The sequence below is a fragment of the Metopolophium dirhodum genome, chromosome 9, assembly GCF_019925205.1.
Source record: "Metopolophium dirhodum isolate CAU chromosome 9, ASM1992520v1, whole genome shotgun sequence".
In the NCBI taxonomy this organism is placed as follows: domain Eukaryota; kingdom Metazoa; phylum Arthropoda; class Insecta; order Hemiptera; family Aphididae; genus Metopolophium; species Metopolophium dirhodum.
The window spans coordinates 17,250,769-17,273,858 of NC_083568.1; the positions used below are offsets into that span (position 1 = coordinate 17,250,769).

Here is a 23,090-nt window from a genome sequence, read left to right on the forward strand (position 1 = left end):
GCCAAACACTTTTATAAAAGATACCACAACCGTCTTTCCTCCCACTCAAACCCTTTAATTAAAGACCTTTCTTTCCTCACAATCCCAGACAGCCCTCCTAGATGCCTAAAACGCAAATAGTGAAGACGCCTTTTACAATTTTAAGTTTAAAAAGGCGGGTAAGTGGATGTCGCTCTGCTGTACAGTGTAGGTTACAAGTGGGTCACTGTAATGGATGGTGTTAAATTTAAATTCAATGATATAATATCATTGTATAAGAAAAACGATTCTGAGCGAAAACGGTCAGTCAGCCTATGATATTACCAAGTATATTTGATGATATTATTGAGACAAAAGTAATTTATATATAACCTATTTACGTGGAGCCTAAGAGCCTTGTTTTCAATTTTCAATACTTAGCTATAAAAATTGAACATTTTATAAATTTTTAACTACAAAATAATTATTAAATTATAAATTTGATAAATGTTATCAAAATTTGAACTTTAAATACTTATAAAAAAAAACTGTACCTATGTATTTTTAATATTTTTCAACTGCTATTAGAACAATATATCAGGAGCCTTATGTTAAATTTTCACGCTTTTTTACCCAACAAATAAAATTTTATCGTGTATAGAAAATGCTAATACAAACATTCAGTAAAATTTTCAAGTATCTACGGTCATTTGTTTTAGAGTTACACCAAAAACCAAAATCGATTTTCTCGAAAACAGATTTTGCGTAAAAATTCCCGTTTTTCCTTAATTTTTCTTTTGTTTTTCACGTCGCGTTTGAAAACTACTGAAAAATTTTTACTTTTGACCCCCCAAATTACCAACTAGATTCACTTTCCTATCAGAAAAGTTACTGTTTAATTTACTTAATTTACTGTCCTAAAAGGTGACAGACACAAAATAAAATTTAAAAAAAAACACATATCATTGTAAAATCAATACATTCATCGCTTCGCTCAGAATCTAAAATCAAATATAATCATGTCCAAATAAACATGTAACTAATTTTATAACTTTTAAAAATCAACAATAAAGTGTCATCATTGGGTGGCTTCTTTACTCAATTTTTTTTTTGTACTCTCATGTTATCTGTCTTGTATCTTATATAATTATTATGTCATGCGATAATATACAATATATTTCGACTTGAATGAAAAAAAAAAAAATTAATACGCTTAGGAAAATTATTTGAAACAATTTAAATTAGTATAGTTTAACAATATATTAAATACATTTTAATTAAAGACTTTTAAAGATTGATTGATTTTAACGATAATTTCATAGATATAGTAAGCTACGTGCCTGTAGTTAAAAACTACTATAACAATACAGTTCAACTAAACAATTATAAACAAATATAATAAAATGTAGGTATTTGTCTGCATAACTAAAGTTCGACGATATGTGAAATATTAAATTTTCTTCAGATCATTTCAAAATACTGAAGTAAAGTCTGAACAGTGAACAATATTATTTTCATATTTTCAAATGTAAGTTAGGTAAAACGAAGAAGAAACCATTTGTGTTTTTAAATTTTAAATGTAGTGTGTATAGTTGTTGATTTCAATCGAATATTTTTAATGAATTAATTTAAGTTTGTAGTTATGAAAATAATCTAAAAAGTGTTCTTTATGATGATGATACTTTAGTTAAGAATTTTTAGTTTGAACTGTAAGTAGTTATAGTTTAATGCTTTTTAAAACCAAACAATAATAATAACATATTTTTCAAGTATCTCTAATGTGAAAGTTTTAAACCATTCACGTGATGAAAACTTTAAGTAAAACTTTAAATATCTCCACTGGGCCCGGTAAAAACAAACTAAATCTGTTGTGCGATGTCAATGATGAAGATTTACAATACTTTTTGAGTTTTCGAAATAAGAGACACGTATGAAATAACTATTTTGTCATCATACGAGCAAAGTTTTTTTAAAAGATAAGATTTTATATCAGAACTATATTGTAGGTTGATATTTAAGTTCAATTGAATAAACGTTTATTCACCTTTACGTTTGAATAAGTTTTTTTTTTAAAATATTTTTTATGAATAAAAATATATTTATGTAGATTGTAGGTATAAGACATTTATATTCCAATTTCTAATTTAAGCCAAAAATTAAAAATTAAATTTATATTTAGCAAAATAATATTTTAGAATTAAAAATTTGATTTATTAAGGTTACGCAACAAATAGATCAACAAACTTAGTACTTACCTAAGTTAAAAAAAAATAGCAACTTCAACCAAATTGTTTTTTGTAACTATACTTCATATTCGCTGACAGAAATTTTATCAATTTACGATGTAAATATAAATTATAATATTGAATATAATTTTAAATTTGTGATTATCGAAGGTATCTATGATAACTATGTGAAAATAAAGCTATAAAAGTTAAGTCAGTATGCAAGTAAAAGTTAAATATTTGATTACAACAATTTATGTATTTATATGTTATTTGCATTTTAAAACTTAAATTATATAACACTATAAAATTCATCCCGTTACATTGTAGGTGTTATTATTAATTTTATTTCATTATATTACATCGTTGGTTTTGTAGAATGTGAAAGGTAGTTATTAGTTTTTAAAAATAAACACTAAGTAAATACTTATTGAGGTTCGACTTATCGAGTTGGTCGTTATATTATGCATTATTTTGTATAAATTATTTATGGCAAAGGCTCAGTATTTTACTGGTAAATTATTGTGTTATTGTTACAATCCGAGAATAAAAAATTTGAGTCGTGCGTGTAATGTGACGCTTTCTTTACGTCATGTATCAATCTTGTAATATTATTTTGTTTATTTCTGTGCACATTAGTATTCAATAAACTCAGAGCGTGGAACATTAAACAAAAACCTCTAAGAAAAATAACGGTACAAAAGGTATAAAACAAATTATATTCCTGTGATTTAAATTATTTATCTTTATATACCTATAGTAATAATTTCAAAATTAATAAAATTATGAGATTTTATTTTGTATTTTACTTTTATTGGAAACGGTACTAGAATGACACCATTGCCGATGCAAGCAGCATCGGTGATGGACGAATAATTGGTAGGTATTTAATTAATTAAATTTATTTTGTTTTAAATAAAAACATAACCATCCATACAAACTATTCACAGTAAGAATATGCATTACGTTATTATTTTGTTGATGCATTACGCGCGATTTGATTTTAACAGTTGTTGTGATTGGCTAAAGAAGTCATCCATTTTAATAGCACTTCATTGTTGATTTATAAAATTAAAACGATTTCACAGTGCAATAATTATTTATATAATTTGATAACGTTTCGCTCGGTTAGAATGGTAATGAATTAAAATTTAAGTCAGTAGTTCGAGTAACTACCATTAAAAAAATAAAATATAAAGCTTCTAGTTGACAAATATTATTATTTTAATTTTTGACTGTGACAATATAACAGTATTAAGCGATACATTCGAGATAAATGGTTTTTTTTTTTGTTAAACTTTTTACTATAAACACAACTTCATCTAGATAAATAACGTACCTGCATCTGAATACTACACACCTCTAATTTATAATATATTTAAATTTGAAAAAAAAAATGTTTTATTTTTTTTATCAATTTGATTTTAATTCCAAAAATATTCGATACAATGCACGTCATAGCATTTGCTTTACTTAATATTGTCCACAACAATCGATGATAATTCACTTATTAGGTATACACCTATTTACAGGGAGGGGGGGGGGAAGAATTATATTTGATAAAAGGTAGGTTAGGTATATAATAATAGGTAGGCAGTCAAGTATATAGACAAGTTATTATTTCGTGGCTTGCGTGGCAAAAGTGGTACCATCTCTACCTGTTGTTGTCGCATACGATAAGCCGTTCGAAAAGCGCTATATCGATCACTATACCTACTGTAGTATGGCCCGCCAACTATATATAATATACGATGTGATAACACAAGCGCACGCATTTCTCCCCTTTTCCCTCCAACGACTTACGGTGGCCTAAATAAATAATGTATTTTACATTTGTACCCCTTCGGCACCCCCACCCCTATACCCCACTCACTTCAAAAGTCTCCGCACCGCGCTTGATAATCGCATACGTAATATTTCGTGTACATTTACTATATACTATAATATTATGTGTGTATATAATATCATATAATAATATAATATGTTAAGGGTATTATCGGTTTTGCATGTGACGTCAAAATCGTCTGAATTTGGAAAGTAAAATTACATATTATTATTTTACCTACCTACGACCCGTCTGCATTACACGTGTGTTTCGAGATTACTAACCCATATTATAGGTACAAACGCTTGCAGCTGCTACGGAGCAGTGAAATTATGATTATTATTCTGATTATAATATTATTATTACAAGTTGTTGCCCCGTGTGATTGACTGCGGGGCACCCCGCGTGTGTGCCGACAATGCGGAATTATAGGTACTAATGCATTTTACGACGGTCTAATCCAAAGACGATACCTGTTGTAGTACAGAGTTGGTGAGCTATGATGGAAAACATTACGACAGTAAGTCGAGCATAATATTATATTGTCACAATATGACTTGTGATAAGTTTACATGGGAGAAATTTTTTTAGATTCTGAGCGGAGCGAGGCGTCTATAGTGGTTTTACAATGGTGTTTATTTTTTATTTTTTTTTATCCCGTTTACAGAATGTCTACCAGGTGTGCTTCGATTTCAACATAATATAGTATCTTATGTCTTAGAAAATTGGAGCAAGATGGCATTTAGAGGGGGTCATTTTTCGATTTTCTTAATAGTTATTTAACGCCACCGGAAAAACCACCGAAAAATTACGAAAAACCGCTAGAAACAGGATATTTTTAATTTCCAACGCTTTGTATATCACCATAGAAACGAGTAAAAAAATATTGCGATGAATTAGTATTTTTTTATCAATATAAAATATCCAGACTGACAAACCGTCTCCGCTCAGAATCGTTTTTCGTAGGTATACAATGATATTATTATATCATTGAATTCAAATTTAATACAATCCAGGTTACAGTGACCCACTTGTAACCTACTATACAGCAGAGCAACATCCACTTACCTGCTTTTTTTTGTTTATTGATTTGCTGTTTCAAAAATGTTTCAGCACATAGAGTGCTATTGCAACTGTTTTATATAGTTAAATCAATAATATTTTCTATGTGTATGCGGTAAGGATACTTAGCTAATATCAATAATATAAATGATAATAATATTCGGGATAGTGATAATAGCGACGTGAACTTAAAAACTTAAAACAAAAATTAACAACAAATTCATATTTATTCATAAACAATAATTACACTATTTTATTTTAAGTAATGATAATAAAAATTATACTATATTCTATGCTTATTGTAATGTTGTTGTTTAATTCCGTCCGTTATAGATATCTGAACCTAACTTATAAGTCTTTGTAATTACTAAAATTTGCCATACTATAAATATATAATTGGAAATGTTTAACAATCCATCGAAAAATAGTTTTGTTTTTATCAATATAGTAATGTGTTGACATAACATTTTTCATTTGACATTGTTTTTGTTCTAAGTCTTTCGCTTGGGTTAATCGTTCATATTATTGTTATGTGTACACTGTACAAGATATTGTGTAATGTGCACAACGACTATTTTACTGTTTATTTATTACCCGCCATAATATATTTTATTCTGATGGACCATAACGTTTGAAATAATAAAAGGTTTGGTAGTTACATTGACATAGGTCGACGGCATAGATATATAGAACAACTAGACAGCCGACTACTATAAACAGCCATGCAATGTTTTGAGGTCGTTGTCGCAATTTGCCTAGATGGGAAATGTTTACATTTTATAATAGTATTTAAAATATAATATATTTTTTTTATCATTGTTATCATATAAAAGTGTAAACATTGCCGTTTAGGCATAGATCGGACGAGATGGGGTGGCAGCTTCAATAACAAATATTATAGTCGGCTATTTAGCTGTTCTATATGTCTACGGTTGACGGTTAGGTATAATACAATTTATTTATTTATAGTATGTCATTAGCGGTTACTCTGCACCAGTCGCTTATTTGAATTCATGCCATGATGTATTCAAACGGAAAAATAATCATTTAAATATCTTCGGATTATCATCTAATATGCTGAAAATTTGTTTGTGCATAATGAGCAAATGTGGTTTTTATTTAAGTTTAACGGTTATGTCTAAGTAGATATAAACAAAATAAATAAATAGTAATTCAGTGAAATGCTGTTGCTGTTGAGTGGATATAGATCTAAGTAGCTCCAAATTGCTTTAGTTTACTGTGCGTTACTATTTTAAAAGTTTATGATAATTTTAGAAAACTATATAGAATTTTTCCTTATGGAAAGCACATTCATGTAAAAGTAAGTAAAAAAAAACATAAAAATAATTTTTTTTTATTAACATTTATTTGAATATATAAAATCTGTAATAGTAGTTACAATAAGTATATGAGCTGGATTATACAGTTGACTTTGAAAGCGTGAGGGGAGTAGCCACCCAGCAGTAACAATCGACGAAAAATATATTTGATTACAATTTACACAACATCTGTACAATCAGTAATTTTTATTTAAGATATTATTTGCATAGCGAGACTGACAAATAAGGGAGCGCACTCAGAAGTATAATTTTAAAAAGAAAATACTTACAATTTCAGTAATATGATACAACAAAATGTTTAATGGCAGAATGTATACTCATAATGATTGTAATTGGTCTTAAATCTACAGTTACCTGTAATATCAGTTAAGATAATAGTGTAGATAAATTACAACCATTTAAATTATATTTTTAATCGAGATTATTATTTAAAAAAATAAAAGTTATTCATTTTAAACTATTTTAATCAATAGACGCGTGTTTCAAATTACAAAATTATAATACTGTATAATACTATTTTTATTAAAAAACAATATTGATATTGATTTGTATGAAAACGTAATTTTCAGCGATTCGGTTCAGTTATTCACAAATATAACTGATGCCGCGTATGGTAAATCAATATGATCCGCTTCAATTGTAGAACCGACTTCTATGTGTGATGCAAGACTTGCAACATAGACGGTAAATTTTTTAACATTCAAATAGTCAGCTAAATTGACACGAACCATGTCATTAGTAAAATTAATGAGTAGAACTGCTAAATCCTGTCGATCCAGACCCTTGACCTTTTCAAAATCTTCATCTAGGTGTCGTATAACAATTAACACTTTTTCATCTATATTTATAAATTGTATTTCACCTTCACGTACGACGCGCTATTGCTTCAAAGCGATGACTTTTTTAAATATTTTATAATGAGAACTTTTTGCAAATTTTTTGTGATCTGAGGTTTGATGTTTTGTAATTACTGTGTACAGGCAACCAAATCTTATTGTTTGTAGAAAAACCAGCACTGATCGTATTTGTCCCATTGAAACGGCGAACGGTATGGATCTCTGGATCCTATGTAATATCGATCAGGCCCAAAATACAGCCAGCTGGATCTACTGTTTCCTCCCATGTCATTGGACGATTTTCCATACTTATTTCTTCACCCTGATATACAATAAAAATACCCGGCAATACAGTAGTTAACATGATCATCTGATCGGCTCGATTTTTTCCAAACTTCGATACAACGCGAGAACGATCGTGCTTATTATACACCCAATTTGGCGATTTACCTTCCGGAATCGCTTTCAAATAAAGATTCATCATATTATTTATTAATTCACTTATTGTTGTATTAATATTAATATTGTCTGTAAAAATAAGATTCATTGGTATATCTGCTCCATAATTATAATAGTTCATTGTTTTTTCAATTTCTTCTGGTGTAAAATAAGCTTCTAATAAATGTACTTTTTTGAACTTGCAGAATATTCATTAAGAACATTTCGCCAACTTTGACATATTGGATAATATCCAGTAGGATCATATATATAAATGGGTTCTTGAGAAAAAAAAATATCGTCGTCATAAGTTGTATTTGGTTTTTTTGGTTGATCTATCAATGGAAACGCTTCATTTGGATTTCCTTCGACAAGAATGGGAATACTATCAATTCGTAAACCGTCAATACCTTTTTTAAGCAAAAATCTGATAACATTTTTCATCTCTTCATTGACCTTTAGATTACAATAATTCAAATCTGGTTGTGTTTTTGCAAATGTACGGTAGTAATATTGTTGTCGTTTTTCATTCCATGTCCAAGCTGGGCCATGAAAAATACTTAGCCAATTTGTAGGTGGTTTTATTATTCCATTAACTTCTTTCCCATCAAACCATCCATAGTAATCATCATATGATTTTTCTAGCAAAATACTTTTTACGAACCAAAGATGCTTTTCAGAAGTATGATTTGACACAAAATCAAGTACAATTTTCATACCTAATGTCTTGGCTTTTTCAATAAGTTTATCAAAATCATTAAAGTTACCGAATAACGGATCAATAACGTTAAAATCAGTGATATCATATCCAGAATCTGACATTGAACTTGGATAAAATGGTTGTATCCATACAATAGAGATGCTCAAATTTTTAATATGCTCTAACTTACTTGTAATACCTTTTAAATCACCAACACCATCACCGTTACTGTCTTTGAAACTTTTAATAAATACTTGATAAATATATGAATTATGCCACCATTCGTCTTTAGGTACATCATTAGTCGCGTCGATATTAAAAACATTTATAATTGGGTATGTTAACAAAAATACCGGACGTAATCACATTTTAAATTAATATTAAAACAATTGCAACCGTTTGGTAAATTTATTTTTGAAAGCTGATTATCCGTGTCGCAAAAACCTTCTCTTATATTAATTTTGGGCATAATTTGTGACAAAAAAAAATATTGCTTTATAATTGGTTTATTTAAATAACATCCAGTTTATTGAATATGTTTAATTATAATATATATATATTTATTTATACAATTCTTTATAACTTGTATGATTTTCACATGTGAGGATGTCACCCTCAGTGGAGTGGTCCAGCGGGGATATATTATATAATACTTGAATAATTAATTGTGCAATCAAATAAATACAAGTGTTATATGACAAAATAATACGAGATTCCGTGTTAAGAAAGATTAAACAAAGAACTAGTACTTAGTCATGATTTGTTAAAAATGTATTATGGAAATTATATTGGACATGATGACATTTTTATCGGTGGAGGTGCTACTGCCTGGTTCACTGGAAGATTAGATTTTTTACGAATATTTATATCGTAGGTTCACTTGACACCATACATGCTACAACTATACATGAAAGACTATATTGATTTAAAAAAAAAATGGTTCTGACTTTATTTTAGTATTTCATAGGTTATAGGTGCATATAGGTACCTTTATACAAATTATTTTAATGATGTGATTTATTATATTTTACAAATCATTGTTGATTTTTGTTATTAGGTATATATATTCATAATAGTGTCATAATTCTCCAGCCATATATTAATTATTCTTCAAATAATTATGGTGAACATTGTTATATAATATATGTATATAATTAGGTGCGTTTTATCTTATTAATATATTTTTTTCTATTGAACTTACGCCCGTTGAATGGCTATTAGCTGTTGTAAGGGATTATAAACTGTGGTTGGTCACATCCACTTACCCACCTTATTTAATTTTTCTATAAGTATCCATTTAATCATCATATTACTCAACTCAAATAAATAATAAAATAGCATTTTGGATTCATTGACCTGTTTAGCCGCGATAGCCGATTCAAACGAACACGGTTGTATCTCGACTAGTAAATTGTAACGCTGGGTACTGTACTACTATCAAATTGATGAAACAAACAAATAAAAAACAACTAGATAGTTTTATAAAGTGGACTGTATAAATATATTGCGCTTATATAAACTTAATGAAACTATAACATGAGAGCGTCTTAAAAGCTATGTTAGTCCTAGCACAATTGCAACAAATTAATTATAATAATAATATCAGTCACGAAAATGATTGATAATACAAAAAAAATAATACACAATAAAAACACGTACGACGCTGATAACAATCGTCGTGTTAACAAAATAATAAGAATATAGGCGTGATACGTCTGACCTGGCAGCTGACTGGACACCTTGCTCCACACGGCGTACCTTTCCGTTGACTAATACATCCAAACCCGCTCACTCGGTGGGTTTTTGACAAAGTGTAGAAAATAAGATCCCGATGGACGAGCCTTTTATCTGTACAAGTGACAGCTACAACAATGCGGCGGATAGGTAAAACCACAAAACACAACAGGAAAGGACGGACGTACGCGCGCAGACAAAACGCAAATGGCGACGACACAACACACGGCGATGACGATCACGTGTACGTCAAGATCGAGCAGTTTCGTGAATCATGAGTCCGCGACTTTACCACAGCGACGATATTAGAGAAACGGAGTGTATCAACGGCTCATAATATCGCGCGTGAAGAATGACGAGGACCATACGCATCATACGAATACGCACCCAAACACACGGCGTAGAAACATTATAACGAAACGCACGCGGTTAACAGGACGCGCACTGTAATTTACGATGCGAACACGGAACAATTCAAAAATTCGATCACGGAAACGGTCAACGGTCAACAACACGTTTTCTATCCGGGCACCGAGCGTGCGCGAGGACGGCGATGAACATAGCGGTGATAGCAACGCATGCGCGGTAGGAGCTATAGTCTGAGAGGCCGGGCGCGCTCTAGTGCTGTCTGGCCCGAACATCCTCCCCCGTTTTGGGGTGCTTTCAAAAGGTATAAAATTCTCGATCAGAACGTACCACTCACATAAAAAAAAATAATAATAATAATAATAATATAAGATAATAATTATGACAATGCATAAGGAAAATGAAAACAACAACAACAATATTGAGGATATCGGTAATATGGGAGCCAATCTTAAGGTCTTGGATCCACTGTAAGTCTTACCAATTTGACAACAGGACGTTTGAGGATAGCGTCTTGCGTTTTGACAGTCGCTACACGCACAATGTTATCTACACCTGGATGGACCTGGATGATTCGACCGATCTGCCACGCCATGGGCGGTCGTGACGGTGTGTTGATGACTACAAGGTCGCCAACGGACAGATTTGGTGTCTGCTTAAACCACTTTTGCCTTCCTTGTAGGGTGTGCAGATACTCATTGCTCCAACGACGCCAAAACGACTGTTGAGCTTGGCGGAGTAATTGCCAACGACTCAAACGGTTAGTTGGAGTATCGACTACATCCTTCTCTGGAAGTGCTAATAACGGTTGCCCGATTAGAAAATGACCTGGGGTCAACACGCCTAAGTCGTTTGGATCACTGGAGAGCGGTAGCACCGGTCGAGAATTCAAGACGCCTTCGATCCGCGTCATGAGAGTTGTAAATTCCTCGGTCGTGTATACTTGAGCACCGATCACTTTCTTCAAATGGGTTTTTGCGCTTTTGACGGCAGCCTCCCATATCCCGCCAAAATGTGGCGCTCCCGGTGGGTTGAAATGCCACTTGCAAGGCATACGACCACATAAGGTATGCTGATTGGAGGCTTCATCGAATAATTTCTTCAGCTGTTTTGCAGCACCAACGTAATTTGTACCACAATCTGTGTACATGCTACTTGGAATGCCACGCCGAGCGACGAACCGGTCTAACGCAGCGAGGAATGCGTCTGTGGATATGTCGGATACGGTTTCCAAGTGCACGGCCTTCACCGACATGCATACGAATACCGCGAGGTATATTTTATTCGTACGCGCACCGCGACGTCGACTTTCACGCACCAAGAAAGGTCCACCGTAATCCATCCCGACGTTGAAAAATGGGCGGTTTGCTACCAGTCTAGCAGCTGGCAGATCCCCCATAAAAGGTCGTGGGTTCATACTTCTGAACCTGGTGCAAGGAACACAAGAATAGGTAAAATTGCGGACAGCTGCTCGGCCAGAAATAATCCAAAATCTTTGATGTATCATTGAAAGTACTAATCGAGATCCTCCGTGTAGCGAGATATGATGAAAGTGTCGAATGATTAGCTCGGTGAGATGAGTCTTTTGAGGTAAAAGGATTGGATGTTTTGAATCTTCATTCAACCGTGCATGTCTTAATCTTCCGCCGACACGAATGATCCCGATTGCGTCGATGAAAGGAGCTAACTGGGCTGTCGTTGTCGGAGTTATGGAACCTTGATTCTTTATCTGTCTACGTAGATCCGATAGATGTGTCAGTTGCGTACACAAGACAGCCGCGTTCAGTGCATGGTCGTATTCCATCCGAGTGATTGGTCCGCTGATCTTAGGACTATTTCGACGACGGGCAAAGCGAAAACAGTATGCCAACACACGTTGCAATTTTGACAACGACGAAAATCGTTGAATGATTGACTCACAGTTCGTTTCTTCATGTATATGCAAAACATTTGCTGTGCACTTCATCTCAGGTAATTGATCAATCGGTGGTAATGTTAACTCGGACATGGTAGACACAGGCCATAGATGGTCAGATTGTAATAAAAAATCTGGGCCATGAAAATGTAATGAATTCGAAATCAACTCGGAGGGGAGTAATCCTCTTGATGCGGGATCAGCTGGATTGTTCATAGTTCTGACATGGGCCCATTCACAACCTGGAGTTAATGACTTGATTTTGGAGACTCTATTGGTGACGAATATCTTGAACTGTTTTTGGTCAGCCTGAAGCCAACTCAAAACTATCGTGGAGTCAGTCCATGCACGGACACGATCAATGATGGTAAAACTCTGTAAAACTGTATACTGGTGGAAGATGAGACGTGCCAATAGTAAGGCAGCGCACAACTCCAAACGTGGAATCGTTAACGACAGGTCAGTATCAGAGCATTTTAATGGAGCAACTTTGGTCTTACATGCAATAAAATAGACCTTGACAACATTCCTCTGGTCAACCACACGTAAATACACATGTGCCGCATATCCCTTCTGAGAGGCGTCGGAAAACCCTATAAGTTCCACCTGTTTTGAACATCGGATATCAATATGCCGCGTTAACGTAACCTGAGCTAGCGTGGGAAATTCGGAAATGAATGTGTTCCACTTGTCAATTAGTTGTGTCGGTGGCGAAGTATCCCAATCCAGTTTTTGCATCCACAATTCTTGCATAATGCATTTGGCCCAAAAAACAACGGGGCCCAACGCACCAACTGGGCCATATAAACGAGCTATTGTTGAGAGTATTGAACGCTTAGTTGGATTAACTTTATTGATATTAATGTGATAACCTAAGACATCCGATGTAGTACCCCAATGCAAACCTAACACTTTTACTGACTGATCGTCCTTAAGTTCGAATGGTGCGTCCATTGCGCGGTCTTCAGTAGATATATTTTTTAATAGTGCTTCACAATTACTGGCCCATTTCTTGAGATTGAAACCGCCTTTACGTAGTAATGAAATGACTTGATGCTGGAGCTCCACCGCTTCCTCTTCCGAGTCAGCACCTGCTACAATGTCGTCCACATATGTTGATGTAATTAATAGATTTTTCGCTAAAGGAAATTCAGATCTATTTTCTAAGTCTAATTGGTGTAAACATCTAATTGCCAAGAACGGGGCTGCGTTGACACCATAAGTAACAGTACATAATTCGAATTCTTGGACTTCATCGTCGGGCGAATTTCTCCAAAGTACATGTTGATATACGCAATCGGCATCATAAACTCGGATCTGCCTGTACATCTTCTTAATGTCGGCGATGAACATGTACTTATGGAAACGACTTCGAAGTAGTATATCGGTAATGTCCTTTTGCAATTTTGGTCCGGTCGCCAAGCAGTCGTTTAGTGAGAAGCCAGATGACGATTTGGCCGACGCGTCAAAGACTACCCGAATTTTCATGTTACCATTCTCTCGTTTGACCACAGCGTGATGAGGGACGAAATATTTTCCTGGTTTATCCGCTACGCGCATGTGACCGAGTGACAGATACTCATTCATAAAGGAACGATACGCGGAATATAACTCGGAATCCTTTGCTAAACGACGTTCAATATTATACAAGCGATTTAAGGCCATGGTACGAGAGGAACCAATACTACAATGCGTAGCCAAGTCTTGATTTAAATTACATTGAGCGTTAACCCTTTGACGAGTAAATTATTTTCCATAGTTGTACACCCAGATAGTGAATTGTTTTTACCAAAAAACCGCACTTTTCACCATAGTAATGACGGAAATTTACGTCGCAATTATTGTTACGTAAAAGAGTAAAGACGGATAAATACGTCCTATTAATTTGTACCATAAGAGTGAAGACGGAAATAGACGTCATTAGAAAAAGTATAACTCCAAGAGGAATGACGTAAATTTCCGTCTAGTATATACCTAATTTAATAAAATTTTAAATAATTAATAAACATATTAATTACCTGTACAATTTAGAAATAAAACACTATTTAAAATGTATTCCCTAATATAATTTAAGTATTAGCTTTGGTTATAAATACTAGTATTCACTATCAATGGTATTAGGTACCTATATAATATAAGTAGCCTTTAGTAATACTTTATAATACTGTACCTATATAGTTATCTAGCTATGTTGTTACCTAATTAATAATTATACTACAAAGAACAGTTTTTAATACTATATATACATAATATCTTATATATATTTTTCTGTCAATAAAAATATGAACTGTTGGCTTGAAATGTATTTAAAATCAAAAATCATCCGTTATTGAAATAAAATAAAATAATCAACTTGTAATAATATAATATAAGAAAAATCAAAATGAATAACTATAGTTTTTTAAACTTAAAATGACAATAAAAAAATTTAAAAAAAAGTTAAAATGTATGATAAAATAAAATACCTAATCAACTTTTATAGAATAGTAAAAATTAAAATGAATAACTAATTAAAACAAAAGTTAAAATGTATGATAAAATAAAATAATCAACTTGTATAAAATAGTGAAAACTAAAATGAATAACAGTAGTTTTTTAAATGTAAAATAACAATCTAGGTATAGGTACATATTTAGTGTTCCCTGTATTTTGGTAATTTGGTATTTGGTTACTTAGTAGTGCAATTTCGTATGGTAGTCCTTGAAGCAAGGTTCCAAACATAAATATTTGTTACATTCAGTACATTCATAAGATGTTTCTTTTCGTGATCGGGGATTTAATGTTGTGTTATAATGGACATGACACCTTCTGGAAATTTTTTTTTTAACTTCTCCACTGTTGATTCTTGAAGGGAAATGTCGAGCGGAAAGTCTAAGTGGTAAATCGTCTTTTGGTTTTCGCCCTCCACGACTAGGTGATATTATATCATCAGACAACAAATAAGCATGTAATATTTGCTCGATTAATTTTAATCTAAATTCTGGCAACTTTAATGTTTTTTTTTCTAAAGTACTACATACGATTCCAGAATTAAGTACACATAAATCTAGTAAATGAAAAAAAAATTTTTTGTACCATTTTATGGATTTCCTCGAAGTTGTATTAAATGAAATATGCATATCTGACTTATCAACCAAACCCATGTTTGCATTATAATCAATTACACAGTCAGGTTTGAGTACATTGTTTTCGTGTTTATCTATTATATTTGTTTTTTTCATTACGGGTGTATGAACTGTGGATAGCATATGTACATCCCTTTTGTCTTTCCACTTACAGCTCATCATATTAGGATTTGTCGATATAGCAGACACACATTCGCCAGCGTTTAATTTGTTAGGGAAACTAGGCATGCCCTTCCTTGTATGTTTCACTGTACCACATGCTCCGGTATCTTTTTTCAATAAATACTCAAATAATATTGGAGATGAGTACCAGTTATCCATATAAATTATGTGACCTTTGTTTACGTAGGGCTCCATTAAAGTCGATATAACTGAACCAGACAGCTTTAATGTGTCATTTATAGTTATATGAGTATTATCACCAGTATAAATTAAAAAGTCAAGAACAAAACCAGATTTGCAATCACATAGAACGAATAACTCAATGCCAAAGCGATGCCGTTTAGATGGAATGTATTGTTTAAATTGAAGTCGTCCTTTCCATTCAACAATACTTTCGTCAACACACACATTTTGATGAGGCTGATATGTGGAACTAAACTTTTTTCGGAGGGATTCGACAATTATTCTGATTTTAAATAATCTATCTCCAGGAATCTGGTTACGATTGTCATTGAAATGAAGGACTCTCAATAATAATAGAAACCTATCTTGAGTCATAATTTTCCCAAATATTGGTGTGGATAGTAATACCGAAGAAGACCAATATTCTTTAATATTATTTTTTTTAACATGTGGCATTAATAACATAAGAGAAAAAAATATATACATTTCGTTTAAATTCGTATCTTTCCATTTACCAAGCTTAGAATGTTTTGATAAAACTGTATTGCTTACTAGAAAATGGTAGAACTTATTTGTCTCATCAACAATATGTTGGACCAAGTCTTCATCAAAAATTTGTTTGAAAATATATAATTCTAAATTTTCCGATGGTACATTGTTAATTATGTCATTATTAACTCTAGAATGTGAGCTAACAAAATTCAAATTATTTGGGCTATACCGAGGTAACATATTTTTATTGAAATTCCAAAGTCCCGAAAATAGTGTACCATCAGATAATCCAGTATTTTTTTTTGGAATTTGTTTTTTTGTAGGAACCGGTATTTTACGTTTACGTTTTTTAATATTAATTGTCGGTTCTGGGTTTGAAATCACAGAGTTTTGTACAATATTTGGGTAAACAGAATTAATATCAAAATAACAGTTGTTACTATTGTTATCTAGTGTAGTGCTATAATTTGTATTAGTGTTTGGTGTTGATGTATGTGGGTAAGCTACATAATTGTCATCAAAGACAACTGCCATATTTTCTATGTCAAATAAATTTAGATCGATGTCATTCGAAATAGAAATTTCTGGAGAACTTGAATATGAATACGGATCATCGCGATTAGAACAGTCATTATCGCCTAAGCCGAGTGTATTATCAACTATATCATTACATTTTTTTTTATCCAATACATATTTTGGTGTAAAACTTACTTCACTAACAGAATTTGAGGAAACAATACTACTTGATCCGTTATTTTTGGTCAATTTAGATACTAGCTGTTTTCTTATTTCTTGTGCTAAGTCTTCACAGTCTGATTCATCAGAACTACTATCATACTCGAAAAGCTCGTCGGCTGATTCATCATTAGTTATGATTTCAGCTATTTGATCGCAAGTTAGTTTATTCATTTTCTTATAAGCTTAGACAACCTACAACGAATTAAATAACAAGACTAACTACAGAGAAGCCATGACTATTGACTGAATTCGATAATAATATTATAATAATAAATGTTATTACATGCACAGTCAAACACAGCACAGCATAATATTGCAGCTGAGCAATCGCGTGTGTACAACTTTACTGTGTATAATATTATACTATCAATAATCAAAGCCAAATATTATGATACAAATTGTACAGTATAGGCAACATATACACAAAGATTTAATACGCTTTTTCAAATAATTTATATTTTAATAGGTAACACTGATAAAAGTGTGGATTTTAGTTATCAAATTAGTCAAGATTTTTAGCTAAATATTTCATGATAAGTTTATTATTGATAACAGCACTCCTGAAAATATTAAAAATCAAAGACGATAGAAATTACAACATGACGGAAATATACGTCATTCCTCTATAGAGCTACATTATTGATTGGCGGAAGTTTCCGTCTATACTCGTCAAAGGGTCATAGACCGAAAAGGTAAAGCGACGCAAAACCTGCCTGATGTGTCCCGTGACACTGTTTTACAAAACCACTCTTCGCATCGGTCATCTTCTGTCGTTGGGTGTACTGGGATTGTCGGTTCTTCCACCCTCCAAAATTGTTGCATGGTTTCATTTATGACTGGTATTGCACTAATAGTTAACGACATCAGAGGTAATGAAGTAGGATCCCTGAGTGAACCAACAATTATCCAACCGAGATTTGTGCGCATTGCTGACGGCAATCCAGGCGTATGGATAATGTCCGCTTTGGGCTGCAAAATCATCGGGTATAAATCACCTCCTATTAACATGTCCACGGTTCCAGGATGATCGAATTCCGGATCAGCTAGTACTAGGTGTTGATATCGTGTGCGCACCGTAGCAGGGAGTGAACATGTTGGCATTAATCCAGTAATTTGGGACAATATTATAACATTATTTGCTTTAAACAGTGGTTGATCTGACTGAAGCGGGAAAAACGCGCACTGAGTAACACCTTTTACTCTGCCTTTTACCTTGGACACCGGTTGTTGAGAGAGGCCAACTACTTCTACACGACTCTTGTTGCGTTTAAGACCAAGTCTGGTGGCACAATCTGCAGTAATGGCCGAAACCTGTGACCCACTATCTAACAAAATTCAAACCTGATGAGTACCACCTGTGTCATCTTGTATACGAACAACCGCAGTACCTAACACTACAGTTGCTTGTGTCGATATCGTACCTGCGAACACAGTGCTATTTTCAACTGGTTTGGACGTAGAGGGCTGAACATCTGACTTTTCTTGCTGTCATCTCCCTGTTATTCTTTGTACCAACATTTTCTAAATGTAACAGTGTATTATGACGACCTTCACATTTTTTGCATGTAAAAGAAGCAGTACAAGAGCCAGCACTATGCCCAGTTTTTAAGCATATAAAACATAAACTATTATCGCTCACAAACTTGCGCCGTACTGTAACTGGTTTGCGTTTAAATACAAAGCAACGATAAATCTGATGTTCATGTTGACAAAATAAACACTTTGATGCTGTAGATGTAGATGAAACTGACAGTGAAGTTTTGCCAAGATGCCCAATTTTGTTCCTTTTACTACTACCTTTAAAAGTGCTATCAGATTTGTCGTTAGTTCCAACCGAAGTTCCGACATTTTCTAAAATTTTGCATCTGTGTGCGATAAATTGTAATAACATATCTAAATTAGGCACTGCATTTTGTTTAATACTTGCTTCAAACAATCGTCTTGTCTCTGTATCAATTACACGAGCACCAATATGAAATAAAATAAAACCAGCTAAGTCCTGGACACCAAGTGCTTAAATAGCAGAGACATTTTCAGTAAATACATGAACAAATGAAGACAGTGACGACAATGATTCTTTTTTCAAGGGTACAAATGAAAACAATTTGTCAATGTGTGCAGAAGCTAATAGTCGTTGATTTTCAGACGACTGTTTTAATGCGTTCCAAGCTATGATATAATTATCAGCCGTCAAAGGGATCGCTTTTACTACTGTAAGTGCTGGACCGGACAGGCTTAAAATTAAAAAATGGTAACGTTGAATATTAGAAATATCAGGGTTGTCATGAACTAGTGATTGAAACATGTCACGAAACGATAACCAACCCAAGACATTACCATCAAATTTTGGTAATTCAATTTTTGGTAACACAATTGCCTGTGCTGTGTGTCGTGCACCAGTAGAAACATTATTATTTGCAGTCACATTAACATAAGTGCTATGGAAGCCAGTAGCAATAAGTTGAATGTTTGCACATACCTCTTCCATAGTATCAGTGACAACAGCATCAACATTTTCAAACTCGACTACATTATCTAAACCAACAAGGCAATTTAATACTGCTTGCTGTTCTAACTCAAATTGATCAACGAACCGTTTCAATGACAAATGGTGAGCCTCAAATAATGCACGACGTTCAACATCTAATTTAGCTTCTTCGCCTATAGTATTTATTTTTTTAATTGACCGTAACGATGCATCCCGCGATGCACGGGCACGAACTAAAGACCGTTTATTATCAGCAGCATTGTCCAAGTCTTGACGCTTAGGCCTTCCCATATTACACGATTTTTAAGGAATAAAAGAGCAAGCAAGATAAGACGGACAAATTAATTAATTAAAATTACACACATCATCCGGCCCGAAGGACCAAATGTTTAGCCGCGATAGCCGATTCAAACGAACACGGTTGTATCTCGACTAGTAAATTGTAACGCTGGGTACTGTACTACTATCAAATTGATGAAACAAACAAATAAAAAACAACTAGATAGTTTTATAAAGTGGACTGTATAAATATATTGCGCTTATATAAACTTGGTAATGAAACTATAACATGTGAGCGTCTTAAAAGCTATGTTAGTCCTAGCACAATTGCAACAAATTAATTATAATAATAATATCAGTCACGAAAATGATTGATAATACAAAAAAGAAAAAGGTGGATAAGTGGATGTCGCTCTGCTGTACGGTAGGTTACAAGTGGGTCACTGTAATGGATGGTGTTAAATTTGAATTCAATGATATAATATCATTGTATAAGAAAAACGATTCTGAGCGAAAACGGTCAGTCACCCTATGATATTACCAAGTATATTTGATGATATTATTGTGAATAAAGTAATTTATATATAACCTATTAACGTGGAGCCTTGTTTTAAATTTTCAATCCTTAGCCATAAAAGTTAAACATTTTATAAATTTTTAACCACAAAATAATTAATAAATTATAAATTTGATAAATGTTGTCAAAATTTGAACTTTAAATGCTTATAAAAAAAAATTGTGCAAATGTATTTTTAATATTTTTCAACTGCTATTAAAACGATATATCAGGAGTCTAATATTAAATTTTCACGCTTTTTTACCCAACAAATAAAAATTTATTGATATTTATAGAAAAAAAAACTAAAAAAATTGAAAACTGACAATGTCCGTAAACAGCTCAAATAGAGTCAAAATATTTTCAAAATTGTATGGTGTATAGAAAATGCTAATATAAACATTCAGTGAAATTTTCAAGTATCTACAGTCATTCGTTTTTTAATTACAATAAAATAAAAAAATCGTTACATGAGAAATCGAGTAAATATCAAATGTTGTAAAAATATAAATTTCAGACGCTCATAAAAATTTAATTTAAGTTTCTTCTAGACATTTTTTTTTTGATAAAGGTAGACAAACTTATGAGTAATCTTATATTACATTTTCAAATCTTAGATTTAAAAAGAAAAATTTTTATGAATTCTCATCAAAATAATTTGCTATTTTTCGTGATTTTTCCGTATTTTGTCAAAATTTGAACTTTAAATGCTTATAATTAAAAACTGTGACTAAGGATTTTTAATTTTTTTCATCTGCCTTTGAAACAATAAACTAGGAGCCTTCTATTAAATTTTCAAGCTTTTTTACTCAATAGATAAAATTTTATTGATATTTATAGAAAAAAAAACTAAAAAAATTGAAAACTGACAATGGCTGTAAACAGCTCAAAAAGAGTCAAAATATTTGGAAAATTTTATGGTGTATAGGAAATGCTAATATAAACAACCAGTGAAAATTTCATGCATCTACGGTCATTTGTTTTAGAGTTACACCAATAACCAAAATCGATTTTGTTAAAAATCGATTTTGCGTAAAAATTCCCGTTTTTCCTTAATTTTTCTTTTGTTTTTCACATCGCTTTTGAAAACTACTGGGAAATTAAAATTTTGACCTCCCCAATGCACCAACGATATTCACTTTCCCATCGAACAAGATACTGAAGTCGAAAATCGAAGCATTATTTCGACTACTTATCGTGTACACAGACACAAAAATAAAAAAATAAAAAAAAAATAAAAAAAAAAATAAAAAAAAAAAAAAATAAAAAAAAAAACACACATCATTGTAAAATCAATACATTCATCGTTTCACTCAGAATCTAAAAAATAATACACAATAAAAACACGTACGACGCTGATAACAATCGTCGTGTTAACAAAATAATAAGAATATAGGTGTGATACGTCTGACCTGGCAGCTGACTGGACACCTTGCTCCACACGGCGTACCTTTCCGTTGACTAATACATCCAAACCCGCTCACTCGGTGGGTTTTTGACAAAGTGTAGAAAATAAGATCCCGATGGACGAGCCTTTTATCTGTACAAGTGACAGCTACAACAATGCGGCGGATAGGTAAAACCACAAAACACAACAGGAAAGGACGGACGTACGCGCGCAGACAAAACGCAAATGGCGACGACACAACACACGGCGATGACGATCACGTGTACGTCAAGATCGAGCAGTTTCGTGAATCATGAGTCCGCGACTTTACCACAGCGACGATATTAGAGAAACGGAGTGTATCAACGGCTCATAATATCGCGCGTGAAGAATGACGAGGACCATACGCATCATACGAATACGCACCCTAACACACGGCGTAGAAACATTATAACGAAACGCACGCGGTTAACAGGACGCGCACTGTAATTTACGATGCGAACACGGAACAATTCAAAAATTCGATCACGGAAACGGTCAACGGTCAACAACACGTTTTCTATCCGGGCACCGAGCGTGCGCGTGGACGGCGATGAACATAGCGGTGATAGCAACGCATGCGCGGTAGGAGCTATGGTCTGAGAGGCCGGGCGCGCTCTAGTGCTGTCTGGCCCGAACAGACCTTATCCACGTATCCGTAGTCCATATGTTATATAATGTGTAAACTTGTAAAAAATTTAAATCTCAACGACACATAAATACTTCTTGTTTAACTTAAGGTCATGACACATGAAATCTGGTTAAAGACCCTGTAATCTGTATGTCCTTCAAATCATTTGTTTAAGCATATTAATTGTAGTAAATGTAGATTATCTTAAACAATCAATGTGCCCAAATTTAAATACCCAATAAAAAAAAACTACAATAACTCGCAGGTACAACATAGTTCTTATGGTATTTATGTGTAGTATAACATTCATTGTATTATTCATTAGGTACCAGTGATCTATAGGTCAGGTTTACATTTAAACAAAAATTGTATATTATGTATAAATTATTAAACTGAATGTAACATCCTTAAACTTAATGACATATTGTATTATTTATTTTAATTTTCGCAACTTCCAACTCAACTAGTCACACTTACCAATAAATTGTACGAATGTACTCGCTAAATATCCAATTCACATGCGATTAACCAATTTAGGTACAGATATGTTTGATTGAATAAAATACGTAAAATGCAATATATGTGGTGAATAAGTCAATAATATATATAAG

The 23,090-nt window shown here is 32.9% G+C and overlaps 2 protein-coding genes across 4 annotated transcripts in view; both read right to left on the minus strand.

The window, feature by feature from the left end:
- LOC132952360 (uncharacterized) overlaps window positions 1-23,090 on the minus strand; it is a 183,687-nt gene that overhangs the window by 40,851 nt on the left and 119,746 nt on the right. The gene's annotated exons all lie outside the window — the stretch shown is intronic.
- LOC132952351 (maltase A2-like) lies at window positions 7,862-8,698 on the minus strand (the record flags this gene model as incomplete). Its single annotated transcript, XM_061024635.1, has 1 exon — window positions 7,862-8,698. A coding segment is annotated over one exon (837 nt), but the record flags the coding sequence as incomplete, so codon positions are not given.